A 19732-nucleotide genomic window follows, 5' to 3' on the forward strand; every position below is an offset into this window, starting at 1 on the left:
CTGAATGTGTTTAGGAAATGACATTGTTTTCTAGTGCTTCACCGGAAACTGCATGGCACTTCATGCTTTTGGAAGAAGGCACAGGTGACTCAGGAGGACTACAAGGATGTTGTGAGGTTATGCAGGGAAAACATTAGGAAGGCGAAGGCCCAGCTGGAACTTAAACTGGCCACCACTGTTAAAGATAACAAAAAATGTTCTTATAAATACATCAGTGACAAAAGGAGGGCCAGGGAGAATCTCCCTCCTTTATTGGATGCGGAAGGTAACCTTGCCAGGAAAGATGAGGAGAAGGCTGAGGTACTTAATGCTTTCTTTGCCTCAGTCTTTAATAGTCAGACTGGTCATCCTCAGGGTTGTCAGGCCCCTGTGCTGGGAGATGGAGCTAGTATGCAGAATGAAGTCCCAGTTGTTGAAGAGGTGGCAGTCACCGACCTGCTCCTTCACCTTGGATGTTCACAAGTCCATGGGGCCAGATGGGATCCACTCGAGGATACTGAGGGAGCTGGCAGAGGAGCTCGCCAAGCCACTCTCCATCATTTATCAGCAATCCTGGTCAACCGGGGAGGTCCCAGATGACTGGACGAATGTGATGCCCTCTGCAAGAAGGGTCAGAAGGAGGATCCGGGGAACTACAGGCCCGTCAGCCTGACCTTGGTGCCGGGAAAGGTCATGGAGCAGGTCATCTTGAATACCATTATGCAGCACACGCAGGACACCCAGGGGATCGGGCTCAGCCAGCATGGGTTTATGAAAGGGAGGTCCTGCCACACTAACCTGGTCTCCTTCTGTGATAAGGTGACCCACTTAGTGGATGAGGGGAAGGCTGTAGATGTTGTCTACCTGGACTTTTGTAAGGCCTTTGACACTGTCCCCCCGCAGTTTTCTCCTGGAGAAACTGGCTGCTCACAGCTTGGACAAGTGCACTCTGTGTGGGGTTAAAAACTGGCTGGATGGCCAAGCCCAGAGAGTGGTGGTGAATGGAGTCAAATCCGGTTGGTGGCCGGTCACGAGTGGTGTTCCCCAGGGCTCAGTGTTGGGGCCAGGCCTGTTGAATATCTTCATTGATGATCTGGATGAGGGGATTGAGCGCACCCTCAGTAAGTTTGCAGATGACACCAAGCTGGGTGGAAGTGTTGATGTGCTGGAGGACAGGAAGACCCTACAGAAGGACCTGGACAGGCTGGATCATTGGGCTGGAGCCAACGGTATGACATTCAACAAGGCCAAGTGCCGGGTCCTGCATTTGGATCACAACAACCCCATGCAACGCTACAGGCCTGGGGAGGAGTGGCTGGAGAACTGCCTGGAGGAAAAGGACCTGGGGGTGTTGGCTGACAGCCGGCTGAACATGAGCCAGCAGTGTGCTCAGGCGGCCAAGAAGGCCAGTGGCATCCTGGCTTGTATCAGGCATAGTGTGGCCAGCAGGAGCAGGGAGGTGATAGTGCTCGGCCCTGGTGAGGCCACACCTTGAGTACTGTGTTCAGTTTCAGGCCCCTCACTACAAGAAGGACATTGAGGTGCTGGAGCGTGTCCAGAGAAGGGCAGTGAAGCTGGTGAAGGGTCTAGAGAACAAGTCTTATGAGGAGCGGCTGAGGGAACTGGGGTTGTTTAGTCTGGAGAAGAGGAGGCTGAGGGGAGACCTTATCGCTCTCTACAACTACCTGAAAGGAGGTTGTAGCGAGGTGGGGGTCGGTCTCTTCTCCCAAGTAACAAGCGATAGGACGAGAGAAAATGCCCTCAAGCTGCGCCAGGGGAAGTTTAGGTTGGATATTAGGAAAAACTTCTTCACCAAAAGGGTTGTCAGGCATTGGAACAGGCTGCCCAGGGAGGTGGTGGAGTCTCCATCCCTGGAAGTATTTAAAAGAAGGGTAGATGTGGTGCTTGAGGATATGGTTTAGTGGTGGACTTGGCAGTGATAGGTTAGCAGTTGGACTCGATGATCTTAAGGGTCTTTTCCAACCTTAACGATTCTGTGATTCTATGATTCTTTTATGAGTTATCACTCCAGATTAGGAATTTGCATTCTAATAATGGCAGTGACCAAAAGGCTTGGCTTTAAATTAGTTGGTTAAAGAAATCTGCTGAATTAAAGTGTATACTTTTAAACTGATTTAGTATCTGCTTTTCATTATTTCATTTGTCCTTTAAGTAGTTGACTTAAGCTATATTATGTAAATTACAGAAGGGGTTAACGTTCTGCAGGTTTAGGGGAAGGATAAAGAGATTTACTTTTGAGTATCTGGTGTGCTATGAAGTTGCATTCTTGGTGGACTCTTGGTACCCCTAGTACTGTGCAAGTTTAGTTTAATTTAAGATGTGCTTTGCTGTGCCATAATCATGCACTTATATCAGGGGAAGAAGGGATAGGATGGGAGTCAACGCTGAAAGCAGGTCACTTAGTTGAATGAGGTAGACTCCTTGAATTACGTCCATACTCCTTAATGATTGCTTGTCTTACTGGAGGGAACGCTTATCCATAAAATATGGGTCAGAGTTAGAATATAAATGAGGTGGTTAGGTTTGAAAAGAGACTTCTGGGTGTCTAGCTGAAAGAACAGAAGATAAGCAAATGTATAGCTTCTTGCTAATGGAACGAAAATCAAAATTGATAGAACCTTTAATATGCCATTGAAGCATTTCAGTATCCTGTGAAATGAAAGTGAATGTGCAAGTACTCAGCAGAAAACAGCTCGATTGTACTAGGAATGTTAAACACACACACAAAAAAATAGACAACTGCTAGCCCTAAGTGTGTCATTACTTACATTGTCAGTAGAAATTAGTTTTTAATGGCATTCTAAAATGGTATTGAAAGAGGAAATCAAGAATAGTGTGTAAATATTTCCAGAGGTATGGCAACATTTTAATAGGTATTTTGGAATGTGCAGGGACAGTAGCTGTGCTGATCTGAAGGACGGTAATACATGTATCGGCATTCTTTATCCTGTAGGGTCTAGAGGTAAGGCATAAAATAATACAGTGGTCTGATGTATTCTCCCCAAATAAAGTGAGGGCTCTTGGTTTGAAAGACTGATTTTGTTTGTTTGTTTTTCTGTTTTAATATTTGTGGTCAACCTGGCAAGAGTTAGACTTTATAAACGCTGGATTCCATGACATATCTGAAGAAAATGAGAGAAGGCTAGTTAGCCTTCTGTTACTGCTAAAATTGCTGTTTACACAGACAGAGCTGCTGTTCACATAGAGAGATTTTAATGATAAAGGAAATTGTAGTCCACCAGGGTATCCAATGTTTTCAAAATTTATCTTAAGGATGGCAGTGGATCTTCATGTGAATTGTAGCTTGTTATGCTGCAGCAGAGTGAAATTTTTAGAGGCACTAAGAACAGGTCATAATGTCATTGCCTTCAAAATTGTGGAAAAACAGCCATATGACAATGAGTAATTTTTTATATTTTAAGCTTGTATTAGCCAAATATTTCATTTGTAGCAACCACAAGCTGTAAACTGCTTCCACAATAATTCTGTGCAAATGCCTTGGCAGGCAGACCTTTTTTCTTTTTCAGCACATGGAGCTATTAAAACTCGTGGAGTTGGATGTAACACAGACTTCATCTTGAGTACTTATATTAGTTGATTCAATTCAGTAAATAGTTTGTGCCTCTGGACAGACTGTGGTGTGTTCCTGATGGAACGAAGCTGTGTATACTCTGTTCTGAATATGCTTCTTGGCTTCAGTTGAACTGAGTTCTGTCCGTTCAAAACAGCACAGTTGTGGATTTGTCATGTGTATCAGTGTGAATATAAGCAACAGAGGAGACCTGTAGCATATGGGTCTTCCACATCTCTTAAGCTTCTCTGTGCAGAACAAGTATACACACAGGCAGCATGACTTGACATTTGTTGGAAATACATTGGACAGTGTCTCTATTTCTTAGTTGCCCCAAGAGTGAAGGTTGCAGACTCTAGGCTGTCAAGAGTAGGCTACTCGGTTTCCATCAACTTTCTTTCTAGGAAGCAACATGGCAGGGAACATGCTGTAGACTGCGGACCTTGGGAATTGCTTCAGTGCTAGCAGCTGCCTTCTAGCAAAGAACTGACTGAAAAATTTCTCTTTTATTGTTGGTATGATGGATAAGAGACAGATCAGTTATTTGTGACTTTGATGGCTTGTATCACTGGCAGTTAAAAAGTCATCGTTTGAACGGGGAAGATGATTTGTTCTGAAAATACCAGAGGATGCTAATGTTTAAAAATAATTCTGCTCTTTCCAGAGCAGAACAAGGGCCACAATAACCAGAACGTAGTCTTGAGAGAGATTCCATCTTTGTGTATTTTGGAATCATTGTTAAGCATTTTACATTTATTTGATTATAAACTGCAGTAGTTCTGATCTGACTTGGTATCACGATATGATTTCTTTAGTCATCCTAAATTTCACCTTTTTGGTTATCTGAAGCTAATTGTCTAGGCAATTACTCTTACAAACCCAGCTGTAATATAGAGAAGAATTCATCTGACAGTAGTGTATATGCATCAGTGGCCAATCCCCCTTCCACCTGGTGTTCACCTGCAGGGATACTGATGAATTACGAAGACCTGAAACTCTAAATTTGATGCAGGACAGAGAGCTTCACCAAGTGCTAAGGAGTTATGTGGACAAGACAGAGAGGTAGGGAAAAACCCATATAGTTTATACTGATTAATTTTTTTTTCACTCCCTAAATAACCACAGGACCCAGTTGCTCCTCTAAATGAGGATCATCTGAAAAGTTCTTGGACTGGTTACTTATCTCATTGTAATAGGCCAAATGTACACTCCCACTAGTACATCTTGAGCTGTAGAAAAATTTTATCACAATTCAGGAGAAGAGATAGAAATGACTGCACAAAATCTGCTATGCACAATGAGTTAAATCATTATCGCAGCAGTTGGTTTAACAGCTTTGCTTACTAAGCAGTTACTCCTCTGACTTGACAAGATACTTTTGTGTCACTGACAACTCATGTATGAAAACTTTCTTATATTTAAGATAAAAGGTGTACTTACTCTCTGTTTTTCCATTTGTCAGACCCCCAGCTGATTCACCTTACTTTCTATCAAGTCACCACAGTCAGGTAACACATTGAACTCTACTTTTTTTTTTTTCTAATAAGTTTGATGCAAGAGTGAACTTATGTTAGCCGTAAGACATGGACTGTTTCTCCATAACCCATCAGTTTTACCCTGTGTAGCTCTGTCTTTACAGCCTGGTGCACTGTTTTGTTCCAGGTATCCAATACAGATCCTGAGCTGCACCGCAGGCATATTGAGCGTACCCGTCGGGAGGCCCAGCTAGCAGCACTTCAGTATGAGGAGGAGAGGATGAGAACAAAACAGATCCAGAGGGAAGCTGTCCTTGACTTTGTTAAGGTACCTCCCCTAGTAGCTACTTGATACTTTACATTTACTAAATCCCATAATGAAAATTCATTGCCAAGATCATTAATACTTATATGTTACCCTCGTGGGCATGCATGGCACTTTTATAAAGAAAATGGAGAATCAGCATTTAATTCCATTCAGTGTTATTGCTGTAGCTTAACACAGAGAAAACTAGAAATGGGGAGGAAGAAGGAAGAGATTTCTTTACAACAATCATATTTTGGGTAATTGTGTATTTATACAGTCTGCCTCATTCTCTCAATTTTTCATTTGCATAGATGTGACAGGATTGGTATAAGAAATAAGGGGTCTTTATTTGAGAAGGCATAGAGGCAATTTAATTTTGAAGACAAATTTGGCAGAGAAAAAATCAGTCGTGCACATAAGAAGATAATGTTGTCTGACCAATTTTGGTATTTTATGATGCATAAATAAGTGACGTCCAAGTAAAGCACGGGTGCAAATTTATGGAACATTGGATACTCCATAGACACCTTCACTTTCTCTTTCAGTGCAATCAATATGAAGTAGTCTGCTGCTTAACACACAAACTTGTTTATATGCTAGTTGTCTTAAATGTATTTTACTGTTTGCTCTCTGGTGACCTACCCAAATCCTGCCGTCACAAATTTAGTAAATGCTACAGTTAATATTTTGGGCTGAGGGCGGTGTGCAGAGAGGAAAAGAATGTTATATTGCATTTATGTGGTGTATAAAGTTGGTTTAGAAAAAGGTTTTTAGCTGCCTGAAACTAGGCTTTGCATTAGCACCAACTAATCTCAGGCCCCTGACAATGTTTTGTAGAAAAGCTGCTTTTATTAAAGATTCAGCTCAGTCTTTCAGTTAAGTCTTTAGATATTTAGGATGTGTTTTATTCGTTGATGAGCCTTTTGGGGTTTTTGTTTTTCTTCTGTGGCCTTTGTTATTCATGAGCACTTTATTCTCAGCAATTAAATTCCTCCTTTGGGTTATATTTTGGGTTTTATTATGCCTCTTTAATATGCAAAAACAATTTGGGTTTTTTGTTTTCATATGGAATAAAGGCTGCTTTTTTACTGGCAATATCAGTGAAGTTTCAGCTCGGTGGAAACTTGAAATTTCCCCCTTGCATGTTTTATTTAAAAACTAAGACTACTTGTGCTTTAAACCACTTCTAAATTATGCTGTTTTGTTCTGAGCTTTTGTTTCTCTGTCACATTCTTTTAAATTGGTCTTTCATTTTTCATTTTTCTCTATAGCAAAAAGCATCCTTAAGTCCTCAGAAGCAAAGTCCTCTGGATAGCGAGGTAAGAGTCTGATATGAGTATTACTAGGCATGTCAGCACCTGAATTCTTAGCAGTCTCCGTCAGAGAGATTTTTCTGATAATGGAGAACTCTTCAGGACTGGGTTATAGCATAGTTTTTTCGCACTTACTAAGCTTTGCATTGGGGTTTGGGTTTTTCGGGTTTTTGTTTGGGTTGGTTTTTTTTTTTGCTTATGGAACCAGTCTAATATTTCCTCCTGTTCATGTAGAGTGCCTGTCCGAGTGTGGTGTTTTATTGTTTCTTGTATGTTTTCTATGTTCTATACAGAAAATACATTTCATATTCCATTTTAAGATACTCCTTGCAAGCAGTACAGTTTACTTTCGAATGGGAGTTTTCAGACAAGTTATTGTGTTGCAGTCATCCTTCATTGATCAGTTTTCTCCCAGTTTCCCATCATCAGATCACCAGTTATCCCAGAAATACTAAGCATTAGAATTTCAAGGGTTATCAGAAAAACAAATATATCAATTTTTTTTAGAGTTTTTATTCTAGTGTAGTTTTATAATAAAAAACAGTAAGCCAGTAGGGAACACAAATCATGCAAGGCTCACTCTTCCAGAATATACAGAGCTGAGCCAATGACATCTGTTCGCTCTCTGCATCAGATTTCTGCATAGTAATAGCTCTTCCACTGCTTGCCATCCCCACTTTCCTCTAGGGGAAGATAAATCACTTGGCAGTGTTAATCAGATCAAAACTTTTAATAATCTAATGAATATAAATAGTTCTTTATCAGCATTTTCCAACTAATTCTTTTTTGTTAGAAAATTACCAAAACATGGGGTAATTGAAATAGTTTTTGTTCCTTTTCCTCCTTAATGTTGCTCTGTTAATTTATTCTTTTTAAAGGTCCTTTGTTCTGCAGCAGTAAGAACTGTGAATACGTAGTTGTCTGTATTTGGTTGAGACAACACAGGAAGCAGAATAATTGATTCCTTCAGTAATACAAATACACTGTAATTCATGGGTCATGTGGCTGTATATTCCTACAGAGTTACATACACTTTATGGATTTTTTAAAAAAGCCTTGCAATGCTATAAAGCAGCAGTACCCGTTCCAAAATTTCTGTCTGTTCACATAACGTGTGTTTCTGACATTCAGTGTGTTTCTGACATTACTCCATCTCTCCCACCTCCCAGTGTCACTTTCCATCCAGAAGGTCTCAGCATACTGATGATAGTGCCTTGTTAGTGGTAAGATCCTGCACGTAATGGCCTTTTTATGTGGCAGATTCTAGAGCATAGAAATAAAAACATGTTATGATTGTCTCAGATTAGACCAACTATTTTAGAGCTAATCTAAATAGCATAAAACATGAACATCTTTGAAAAGTGGCTTAGCTGTGAACTTTAATAGCATGAATATGTTGGTACTTGTACAAAAACAGCTTCTAAAATTAAAAATCCACCTCTGCTTGTCCTGGTTTGATTCCTTCTCTGTTTAGCTTGCTTCCTAACTGATGTGCTCTTAAGTGTCAAGTAAGCAATTTTAATACTTTGAGTACAGCTTTCACTTGTTTGCATTCTGCACATGGTGGTTAGAAATACTTAGTATCTTGGTAACCATATCCTAGCACAGGGAGAAACTGCTCTACTTTTGAATGCCAGAAATCATGAAATATTCCTCATACCTTTTCATTTTTTATCGGTGAAGATGTCTTAAAAATAATTTGTTGTGAACACTTAACAAAAACAAAAACATGTATGTACTTACTTCATGTTTTATGCTATTTCTTCCTTTATGGCATCTTAGCAATGTAGCCTAATTAAAGAATATAATCCATGTCTATAAAAGAAAAATACACCTGATTTGCCTGCTGTTTGCATGACTGCATGCTGGGATTTATTTTCTTAATTCGCATGCTTCCATTATCTGCCTAAATTTTTTTAGGCGGTGCTCTCGGACTATCTCTCTCCAGAACATGTTGGTCAAGATATTTATGGTCTCTTTATTCAGACTTTTTGGTTTTCCTGCTTTCACATGACTAGCACGGTGTGGGAGAAAAAGAAAGGTCCTAATATGAAACAGAGATTTAGCTGTGATCATGCATGTGCCTGTTTAGAGAAATCACAATCAAGCATTAAAAATGTGCTTTCATACTTAGATAATAAAAAACAGGAGAATAGCAGTGGTTTGAGTTAAGTGTTGATATTCCATTGTCAGTGAATTCATCTTTGGAATGTATTTTAAAGATAACTTTAAGGAGCCCATTTCTATTTGATTGTGTGATCCCGTGACTTTTGTTGTAAATGAATTTATAGAATTTTGTTACATAACTTGGAATTCTCAGAAATTATTTTGAAACTGGCTTCCATCATTGCTGGTTTCCTTTGTGTCTTTAACCAAGTTACATCCTTGCACTTCACAAAAGAGTGGGCAGTCTGGTAGGGAAAGATTGAACTAAATTTGAAAGCAGTCGTTTATCCATTTCTCTTTTGATTCCTTGCTCTTTTCAGCATCACTAAACTATAATAGTATATGAAATACTGAATTTTCTGAACTGGTGAAGTATGATCTGCAGCTCTGTTTTGCAGTGGAAATACATACTGTGTCTAATGATGACATATGCCAGGGTAGCTGTTTCTGGCAATTATTGTAACTGGAACATTAAGCCTAGGCTAGCTCATTAATTTGTAGCATTTTTGTTTCTATAAATGTATTTTGTATGGTAAAAACTTGTTCAACAACAAGGAAATGTTCGTTAGTTTGCTTTTAAAAAAAAAAAGTCTGTCATAAGAGTTGAAATTACCTTTACCTTTTTATATTCTGTTGCATTTCATTTGACCTTTTCCCTCTCCTTGTGGTTTTGAAATTTAGCTAGGTCTGATTTCAGAGAATGTTTTTTTCCCTCCACCAAAGTATAGAGGCATTTCATACCAAAATAATATTCGCTAATGGTAGTTTTCAGTACACATTTTCCATTTATGTAGTTTCCTCTCTGTGTTTTTCTCTCTCTTCATAAAGACTGCATGCAATAGTGTAAACTTTACCTTGCAAAACTTTTGGACATTGAAACTTGCAGATAAGTTAGCTTTTAAAAATATTTTTAAAAAATTAAACAAAAAATTTGCTAGATTTTTCCACTGATTGTTTTAACTCTATGGTGTGGGAATAACACTTTCTGTCAAAAGAGGAGAATATTACATACAGGTGTAATAAAAAATCCCTAGTTCAGAATTTACCTTGTTTCATCAGAGCTCTCTAAAGTGAGCAGTTGCTTCTCTTTTACTCCTAACAACGTTTTTGGCTCAGATGTTAGAAAAAGATTAAAAAGTAATAGATCTAATATGTGGTTAGAAAGCAAGTTAGTTTTATTTTACTACTTCCTGCTTCTGGTATTGTTGCTGCTTTAACAAATTTTCTTAAAACAAAATTTAAGTTGTGAATCTGCATTTTTAGATCTTATATCATGTTTCTTTTGGTCTTATCCTTCTTGTCTCTTATCACTAATTAAAATTAAAATGTATTCATATTGCACAGGCTACTCTGGCAGTTTCTTCCTGTTTGTAAACAATTTCAGGACAGTCTGAACTCACAAAATGACTACCCGTTCTTTCTTTGAATGGTAATAGTTTGCTTTAGTTGTGTTTCTTCTACATACCTGTGATTTGGAATGAAGTGGAGTTTGGCTGTATTACTTCATTGCACACTGTGGTGGATTTCTTTTTGTTGGTTTGTAATAGCCAGACTAACTAAAATGTTGCTGAAGAAATGTAGTCACTGGCCTCTCTGAAAAAATGTGCTGTATACCTCAAAGTTTGATACTAGCCATATCCTGCTTGCTATTCTCACAAGGGTAGTCCTATTACAGTTAAGGTTACTTGTTGAGATAGTATCAAGGCTTCAGACTTGGCTGATGATTTCAGCCTTGATTGTTTAGGAATCTCATTTTCCCCCAAATACATTCTTGTTTTCTCCCATACTGTGCCCTAAAAGGTGAGTACTATGCAAGAAAAAAAAAAAAAAACAACACACAAAACAAAACCCAGAACATCCTCTCAAACTGCTGCTCAGTTTCTCTGTTGCCATGAAATACTTGATAAGGATCAGGCAGCTGGTGTGACCTCTTCCTTTCATAACCTTTGTGTCATTGCTGTCTTGTGCTCCTTTCTTTGCATTGTGTTTTCTTGTGGTCTCAAACATGGCCTGAGGCCATCATGTTACTGTTAGCATGTGGGATCTCTGAAACGTTTCAAAGTTAAGGCTTTTAGGCACCAGTGTGTTACAAATAGTAATGGTATGGGTAAAGTAAGCTGGACTTGAATTATGTGAACTTGTGCCCTGGAGTTTTCTCTCAGAGCATTGGCATCCATTTGTGTATTCAAATGTTTAATAATCAAATTCCCTTAAAATATCCTTATTTGGTTCGTTCAGAGTTCTGGTTGGGCTCTGCTTTGGCAGTCCCTGTATCTACAGTTGTTTCTGGTGCAGGGAGATTTCTCTGACTTCAGTGCTAGACCTAGAGGCCAACTGCAGCATGTGCAGTAGGGTGTTTTAAGTCTGAATTGCAGCATCCTGGTTCCTTTGTATTGTGGCTACCTTTTGTTACAGTTGTTCTTTGCCTCACTTCTTCCTTTCTTCCCTCTCTTTCTTTCCTTGCTGTCCCTGACAGAACGGCTTTGAGCCTCTCTTTGTGTTTGAGATTGACAATAACACCAATACCATTAAAAGAAGGCCAGGGACTCGCAAACAGGTGAAGAGCATGCAGTGTGCTGCTGTTGTGATTGTCCTACCTTGTGGTGTGCCGTGTTCCCCTTCCCTTCGCCCACTGCTGGGTACGTGGATTGTGATGACTTCTTGTTAGTCTGTGTCAAGGTTGTCTTGCTCTATTCATAAAGGAATAAACAGTTACGTTAATGTTACAGACCACCTACTTCTGTTTTATTTTACTGTTCTTATATACTAGCTAATGTTTGCTTAAGTCAAGTGATATTTTGAAACTCCGTAAAACAAACACAAAAAAAGAAACCCATGATTTTTGCTCTGCACTGCTGTGTAGAAAGAGGCTGTCTTGACAATCAGCTGTTAAGTCTGCGTAAGGCCTAAATATGTTTGTACTTAAGGCTTGCCCCGAGTGTAACTACTCCTCTAGTCCTTCCTGGCTGTACTGTTCTGAAGTGGTAGAATAGTTGCAAACCATTTTAGATACTAACACTCCCAAGTGTGTTGTTCACATCTTAGAGTTTCTGGGTGTCATTTGGTGTTCTTTTCCTGTGCCAAACTGCCACTTTGCAATTGGAATGCTGTTTCAGAAAGTATAGTTTCACTCTTAAGCCATTCAGTCCTCAAATGTTAGCGTTTTGATTGTGCCTTCAGTAAGACACGGAATTTGGCCTTCTAGATCCACCTGTCAGTGACAGATAGGCATGCTGGAGCTCCTGTTCTGTAAACATGAGTTGTTGTTTATTTGGTTGGATTTGATATTGGTTATAACTTAAAGTTGGCTGCAGTTTGTTTGTGACAACACTGTAAATCTTCACACTAACATCTTCCCCAAGAGCTAGATTCCACTGATGGAATCTTATTTCCTTTGTGTGTAATTCACAAGGATGAGCATTAGGTGCTTGTGGCAGACACAAAGTGTGTCTTGAGCCAGTTAGATGTGCGTTTCTCTGATTTTACAAAGTTGATAGGAAAATAACTTACTAAGAATGCATAATGTACTTGAAACATTAAAAAGAAAGCTATTTATTTTAGTGGCTCAGAATGAACTGTTGTAGGGTAAAATTTCCTTTTGTCTGATGGCATAGGTGTTTCATTAGGTGTTAAAGAAGCTTTCACTTCACTTACTGCTCTTGGTTCCGTTTACTGTATTGTATGTAAAAGAAACATTGCACCTCCCGAGCTTATTAGCCAGAAAGTTCAGGAGGGTAGGTAGGCTTTAACTGTAGTTCAGCAATTATTTGTGTGTTGCCTGCTGAGTGTTTCTGAGAATGTGATCATGATCGCCTCTTCGTTTTTAACTTGCCTACTGCATTCCACCTTTGTGCGTGACCAGCAGCCATTTGCTAACACTGCTGCTGCCTTCTCTTTCTTTCTGCATTCAGTCGCTCTCAGGGTTGAATCAAGAAAGCTGTGCTACTACCCTGCCTAATGCCTCTACCTTCAGTCCTGTCAAGGTATCTCTTGCTGTTATCATTTGCCAGTAAAGTCAACAAAAAACTCCTGGATCCACACATCTGTTTTAACAGGTGTTAGTCTGTCAGCTTCTAATCAAAGTTCAAATAGAGTATGAATCTGATTTACCTGATAAAACTGTAGCAGATATTACCTCATGTTAGCTTTAGGCTGTGTCTGCAGGAGGCCTAAGCCATAAAAACGTGGTAACCAGTCTCTGCTCCAAGGGGTTCTTCGTTGTCTTTGATGTTGCTTTTTCTGTAGAAGATTATTTACTCTTGATCAAGTTGAGTTCATCAAAAGTACTCTTGTTGTATTATTTACTGGCTTACTTATGAATACAGATATCCTATGTTTGTTTCTCTTCTGTGGAAACTGCTGTACTGAATGCATTCATCACAAGAAATCATTAGTCTGTGTAAGCACTGTAATAAGACCACAGTGTGTTTCACTGGGGAGAGTAATGCTCAGGAAATAGCGGTTTTGCACTAGTGAAGGTGTAGAAGAGGTGTATCCTTATTGGTGCTGTTGTAATGCAAGTTCTGCATGTTATTTAATTATCTGTTTTTCTGTGTCCCCTTTGCAAAGAATATTTTCAAGGTTTTGGTTGGAAGGAAGAGTAAACGAAGATCTGTCATTGCACAGTCAGTGCTGTTTCATCATTCTTTTTCCTCAGAAAAAAAGCAACTGTCATTTCTGCAAAAGAAAAAACTTTCACTTTCTGCAGAGATGAGACTTGGGGAGCAACATACTGTGTATTTTCACATTTCTGTTTTTTTTCCTGAAACACACTTAGATGGATGGAGTGTTTTTTAAAACACAAAAAATTGAAATGTAGTCACAGCTTTTCCAGATTAGGAGCATTTATACTCTTCTGCTTCTTTTGTCCACAGAGTGATGACAGATCTACCATCTCCCCTGGCTCACCTACTACTCAGACAGGTAACAGGGAAAGGAAGAAAAGGTTCTGAAAAATAAGATCAAAATGCCTGCTTGGTTATTTGTACTATGAAGAGAAGGGATCATATGTTCCCATCTCTGTATGTGGCACTTCTGTGCTAGAGAATTTACCCAGTTATTTGGGTCCCCTTATAAACACAGGAAGGAAGAGAAAACAGGTGAAACATGTCCTCAGGCAGAGCGTAGGGTTTGGCTGTTTTAGGCCTTCATACAGGCTTTGGCACACAGATACATTCAGCAACAGTCAGAACAGTTGTTGGAATTGGTATGTGGAATGTGCTTTGCATGCAAGTGCCCTTGGAAGTGCCTTTTCCTGCTCTGCACTTTTATCATGCATGGCTGTAATTTATTTTGTCATTATTATATTAAAATTTGTTTTGTTCGTTTTAATTACCACATTGCTGACCCCTTTTCCTATTTAAACTCTAACCATTTCCTTCTTCCTCCTTTCCTTTCCTGTGCCTTTCCACATTTGTTTAGTCCACCTTTCCCCTCCATATCCTGGCCATGCAGCCCCGCCTTCCTATAGAAACCCTTCCCAGCGACCTGAGAGTTTCCTTTTCCGAGCAGCTGTCAGGGATGAAGCAAACAAAGGTAGGTTATATAGCTTAGAAATTAGCTAGTTTTGCTACTGTATATTAACATCTGCATTACCTAGGTTTTGCACTGTTCTATTACTTCAGGTCATTATCATCAAACCACTTCTAGATTTCCATTTCTAGATATAAGGAATTAAATACTTTGTGAATAAGCAGGTTTTTATTTAGAGCTGTCAAATATTCTTTTGTTGTAGTTCTGGAAATACAGGATTTTGTTCTTCCTGGTCTGTGCTTACATGTAGATACCAAGGAAATTCCACAAAAGTCTTCAGCCACTGATGAAGACAGCTTTATAAATTTTGCGTTGCACAGTAGCACATAACAAAATTACAATTTCTGTAGAAAGGCCAAACTGTTTCAATATACTTCATCTGGCAAAACTTTTTTCTCCTTTTGTGAACGGTTATTAGCCAACAGAAAGAACAGAATCTAATTGGAAATGAAAATGTGTTATAGAACACCTCATTTATGTTAGTAGATATTAGCTTGATTAATAATCAACGAACGAAACAGTTATGAAAAGGAATGTCCTGTAACCATTCTGGAACCTTGTGTGTGCATGTGTAGTACAGCAATGTGAAGGACAATCAGCCAAACCGTGCTTAGTGATTTTCTTTCCTTTGTGCTATGTTTTCAGTTGTTACTTCACCTTCTACCCGTGCCTTGTCTCCTGCTAATGATTCTGCAGACCCTAGAGTAAGACAAAATTCCAAACAGCGAGAGGAGGAGCTGGAGCTAATAGAGCAGCTACGTAAGGTAAGTTCTGCCAGGAGCCAGTATGTGGGTATCTTAGTAAATGCATTGCGTGCATCCTGCTAAATCTGTCCTTTTGTTTTAGACTGATTTCACCAAACCAATATGGTGAACAGTTGACCGAAGTTAAATGGAGTTGTACAGTTTTTCAGATGGATACAGTGGTGTTTGCTTTGGTTTTCGTGGTAGATAAAATCAGCTTCAAATTCTGTAAAATATAATGTGCTGACTCCTGCTTCTGAGTGTCCAGTGATGTCTGCTTTTAAAATAAACACGTGCTGGCTTTCTTCCTTATCAGCCTTCACACTTGCAAGAAACTCCCTGCAAAGTTTCCTTAATGTCGCCTTTTTAATCTTTTTTTTTTTTTTTTTTTTTTTAATTCCTCTTTGCTGTAAAGCCCACAGAGAAGCAGGAGGAATGCAGAGACTACCACCAGTCAAGGTGACAGCGTAGTTTCCTTGTGTGCTCTGGATCCATCTATTGTTTCTTGCCTTATCCTTAGGTGCAAAATACCTGAGGTACAAATATTCCTTGTGGTTGTGTCGTTTCCCTGTTCAGGGCCATCACGCTCCTGGTTTATGCCCAGGTACAATGACAAGACATGTGAATATTGAAAATGTCACATGGCATTAAGGTACTGCCCTGCCTTGCCCCAGACTTGTTTCTGGAGGGCATGAAGGGATTCCCTGAGGTGCTCTAATTAATTGTTTGAGCTTTCTCAAGAAATAAGAATTCCTGCTTGTTAAAGCTGACTTTTAAAAGTCATAAACATCCCAGATAGACAGAGAGAGATCCTTCTCTTTGTAAATTTTAAAGCAAGGACAATCTCCTTTCCCCAAAAGGAGAAAGTTATCCTAAATAAAACAAAACAAAACTTGGTCCTCTTCGCAGAGCCTCTCTTTGTTATCTCAGAATGCTTTGTATGTAGTCTCTCTTGTTCTGCTTCCCAAGTAATCTTAAATATCTTTTTTTTTTACTTAAAAAAATTTAGGTACAGCGTAACAACTCAGTGAAATTCACACAGCATTTGAAATAATATTAAAAGCCTGAATTGAAATTTTATTCATTCCATTACACAAATCTATCTACCTTGTTTCTTTAAAACGATTTATGCAAAGTAGTTTGGGTTTTACTTTACAGGGAAAAGTGTTGTTATGACTTTTGGTAACTATGTTGTCTCCCAATCCACAATGACAATTACTTTCACTTCCATTCTCTGAGAATATGTAGGATTAGGAATACGATTCTTAGACTCTGACTTCCATTATTTTTTAGTGACAGTTGTAGTAGTCCCCTGTGCTGTACAATGAAAGCTGTTCGTCACTGAACTTAACTGCTCCCAGACTGTGGTCAGCTCTGGGCCACAATAGTGCGCAGAGCCTTCCTTGGTGCTACTTAGAAAGCTGTTTAGAAGCGTCACGAGGATGGACAGAGAGTTGTAATGGAAGCAGTTCTGCCTTTTATAAAATGTTCTGCGAATGAAACAGTTGGAGAAAACCAGCTCTTACTTTTTGTGTGTCTGTGTTCATTTTTGTACAGAATATAGAATCACGGTTGAAAGTGTCATTGCCCAGTGATCTTGGAGCAGCTCTCACCGATGGTGTTGTTCTGTGTCATTTAGCTAATCATGTGCGTCCTCGATCTGTTCCCAGCATTCATGTCCCCTCACCTGCTGTTGTAAGTATGTAATAATGATAGTATTTTATAGGTGTCCAAAATAACATCCAACAAAGTTCTGTAATCCAGACAGATGCTAAATTCAGCATTCCCCTTTGTGAATGCACGTGACAAAAAATAACCATCTGTTCTGTCTAAAAAGATCTATAGCTTCATTAAAATAAACTATTTTGGGGGGTGTTTCATTTAAATGAAGTTACTTCTAATACAGATTGTAAGAAAATGTTAACGTTTTCAAGTTTTCTCTGTGTTAACCTGAAAACTAGCAGCATAAGAGACAGTTCAGCCTGAAAGCTGAAATAGGATATTTCAAATGGTCTGAGAAGCTCGGGCAAACAGATAAGTAGGAAAATACAACATTCTCTACAACGTGTAGGATCCCACTACACAAGACAGTGAAAACGGGCAGAGAAGCCAGGCTGATTACTGTGTCCACTTCACAGCACTACAAATTCCTCTGCTTAGGAATTCTACCAGAGCACACTTGAGCTACTTGGAGAACAGCATCTCCTGGAACAAAACAAATCCAGTCATACCTTTGCGATAACAGGAGAAAAGGTGTTGTATCTGGGGACTGCTGAGAGCAAGGAAGGAAGAGCACAGAGAAGTCTGAAAATTTCTGAAGTTGTTTTTCTTACCCTGCCCAACTGCAGTGTTTCTGGAAAGCAATGAAGATGATACATTTCTGGGTGCGTTACTGTGTATCACGTAGGGAAAGCACAGAATTAGAGAAAGCTAAGAACTGAAATAATGACAGATTATTCACCTAATCTGTATTTGTGGAAGTCAGAAAGTTCAGTGAAAATATTTAGGGTCAGCTACTTAGAAGTAGTATGGAGAGGCATATTGCTTGTTATGCACCTTTAAATTGTATGAATAAGGAAAAAAACCTGAAGATTATTCCTGGGGTGAAGTTGTCCAAACATGCATGTTGTGTTTGCTTTTACTTATTTTGGAGTCAGTCTTTCTGTTGGTTGGAATTTGAACTGGCACTTACGGGGCTGCCCACTCTATCATTGTGGTTCCTCTCCCTTGGACTTAATGTGAACAAGTAGATGCCTTCGTTATTTTGAGAACGATTGAGCTGGACACACCAACATTTTAGGCAGATTGTGGAATCATTAAGAGAAAAGGCATACAGCCGCTATTCAGAAGACTTGTGTCATTGAGAATTGTCTTTTCAATGGCTTTATGTGCTGTTGAATATTCTGTGTTAGGAGTTAAATCATGGCTTTGTCATATAAATCCCAAGGAAGATGCAGCCTTTAGCTGCAAGGCTCCAGGAGCAGGACAGGCATCATGTCATTCCTCAGTCACAATGTGATCTTTGTATTCCCTTTGCGCTTTGGGAGAAAGAAGTCAGCACCAGCCTTTAACCTGCTTTCTTAGTGGGGAAATACAGCACATTGAGGGGACAGAGCAGAAACCCCGCTGTTTATGGAAAAGTATTGAACCCAGAGCGGCCGCTGCCTGCTGCTACGTAGACTGTGGGTAACTTATTCAAAGGAGCAGGAAGTCTGTGTCTCTCTAACCAGAAAAGAATAAGCTTTAAGAAAGGAACGAGACAGAACCTGTGCCGTGGTATGTCTGTGTAGAGGTGTGAAAGTTAACTGCAGAAAGAAGCTTGCTTGAAAAAATGCCAGTGAGTGCAATTCAAACAGCTGCATCACACACATCTACAAGAGGTTTACAAGCAGCAAGCTTCAATTCCAGTTTTCTTCCATTATTTTCTGGTTTCATTTAGCCTTCATTTCTTTTATCTCTTTGTTAATTGAAATATGGTTCGATATTTATATATTTTTGTATTGTAGCAATCCAGAACAGACTCCAGATTGCTTCATATCATGAAATTGCTCTGAAATCACAGCATGGAAGCCATGCATGTGTGTTCTGTTCAAAATATATTTTAAAAATTATCATACAGCAGTCACTAAAGTGTTAGCCAGTTTTTTATAACACCTTGTATATCAATATTGCACAGCTTAGAATTGTCTTTTTTTAAAAACATCCAGCACTCATAAATTAGCTTTTCATAAAATAGCTTTGAAATCTGGACGTGCTTTTCTAAAAAACAACAGAGCCTGCTTTGAATTAGACAAGCTTATGTCAGTGTGATACGTTTTTGGCAAAGGGATTTACTAAGAGTTTTACTTAAATAAAAAACAAAGGTCTTTCAAAATCATGCCAATTAAGAAAACTATGCCTGCCTCCTTTACTTCTTTGCAGCCTAAACTTACAATGGCAAAATGCAGACGAAATGTGGAGAATTTCTTGGAAGCTTGCAGGAGGATTGGAGTGCCTCAGGTACGTATTTCTACTGTCCTGATGCAATGTTTCAGGTGCAGTTTTATATGATGCTTCAGAAAATAAAATCTTCTTTGAAAAATTCGAGGAAAACAAAATATTAAAAGTTTAGAAGGTTCAGGTATAAGCTGTGTCTGGCAGTATAGATCAGACTTACCTTGCATTGTCTCCAGAGCAAAAAGAAGTCAGATATAGTTTATCAGAGGTCTGATTCACTTACTGCTGTGCCTCAAATTTGTAACAGCTGATGCAATTCGAGGCTGCCTTTAGAATTGCAAGATATTTCTATAAAAACAATTACATTTTCTCAATATTAGATATTTGACATCTTAGAAGTGGGATAAAATTTGGATGGTGTTTTGCATGTTTTTATCCCAAAGCTTTTCATGTTCCTTCAGAATAATTCTCTTACGTGAATGTCTTCACTGTCTTACCAATAAGTCACGATATGATTGGCCTTTCTCTGATGGTAGCTATCTTTGCATAGATCCTAATTCTTTTGTTATATATCGGTGGTAGAAGCCTATCTTCTGGTATTCCTTGTCCTCTTCTGAAACTTGGAAGAGCCAGGAGGTGGGAACATATAAAATAGTCCATCTGAGTCCAGTTATCCTGTTTTATGCTCT

The 19732-nt window shown here is 39.1% G+C and overlaps 1 protein-coding gene across 22 annotated transcripts in view; it reads left to right on the plus strand.

Annotated features, from left to right (window-relative positions):
• LRCH3 (leucine rich repeats and calponin homology domain containing 3) overlaps positions 1 to 19732 on the plus strand; it is a 66971-nt gene that overhangs the window by 41528 nt on the left and 5711 nt on the right. For 4 of the 22 annotated variants that reach the window (XM_075099025.1, XM_075099019.1, XM_075099030.1 and 1 more), the window contains exons 11-19: positions 5034 to 5079; positions 5234 to 5374; positions 6625 to 6672; positions 7836 to 7889; positions 13707 to 13755; positions 14254 to 14367; positions 15010 to 15128; positions 16665 to 16802; positions 19029 to 19106. In XM_075099025.1, the coding sequence (XP_074955126.1) occupies positions 5034 to 5079; positions 5234 to 5374; positions 6625 to 6672; positions 7836 to 7889; positions 13707 to 13755; positions 14254 to 14367; positions 15010 to 15128; positions 16665 to 16802; positions 19029 to 19106 (787 nt within the window). Of the gene's footprint in view, positions 1 to 4537; positions 4634 to 5033; positions 5080 to 5233; positions 5375 to 6624; positions 6673 to 7835; positions 7890 to 12743; positions 12816 to 13706; positions 13756 to 14253; positions 14368 to 15009; positions 15129 to 16664; positions 16803 to 19028; positions 19107 to 19732 lie in introns of all 22 variants that reach the window. The other 18 variants (XM_075099017.1, XM_075099026.1, XM_075099020.1 and 15 more) reach the window with 8 other exon arrangements.

Source organism: Phalacrocorax aristotelis, chromosome 7, assembly GCF_949628215.1.
Source record: "Phalacrocorax aristotelis chromosome 7, bGulAri2.1, whole genome shotgun sequence".
Lineage (NCBI taxonomy): Eukaryota > Metazoa > Chordata > Aves > Suliformes > Phalacrocoracidae > Phalacrocorax > Phalacrocorax aristotelis.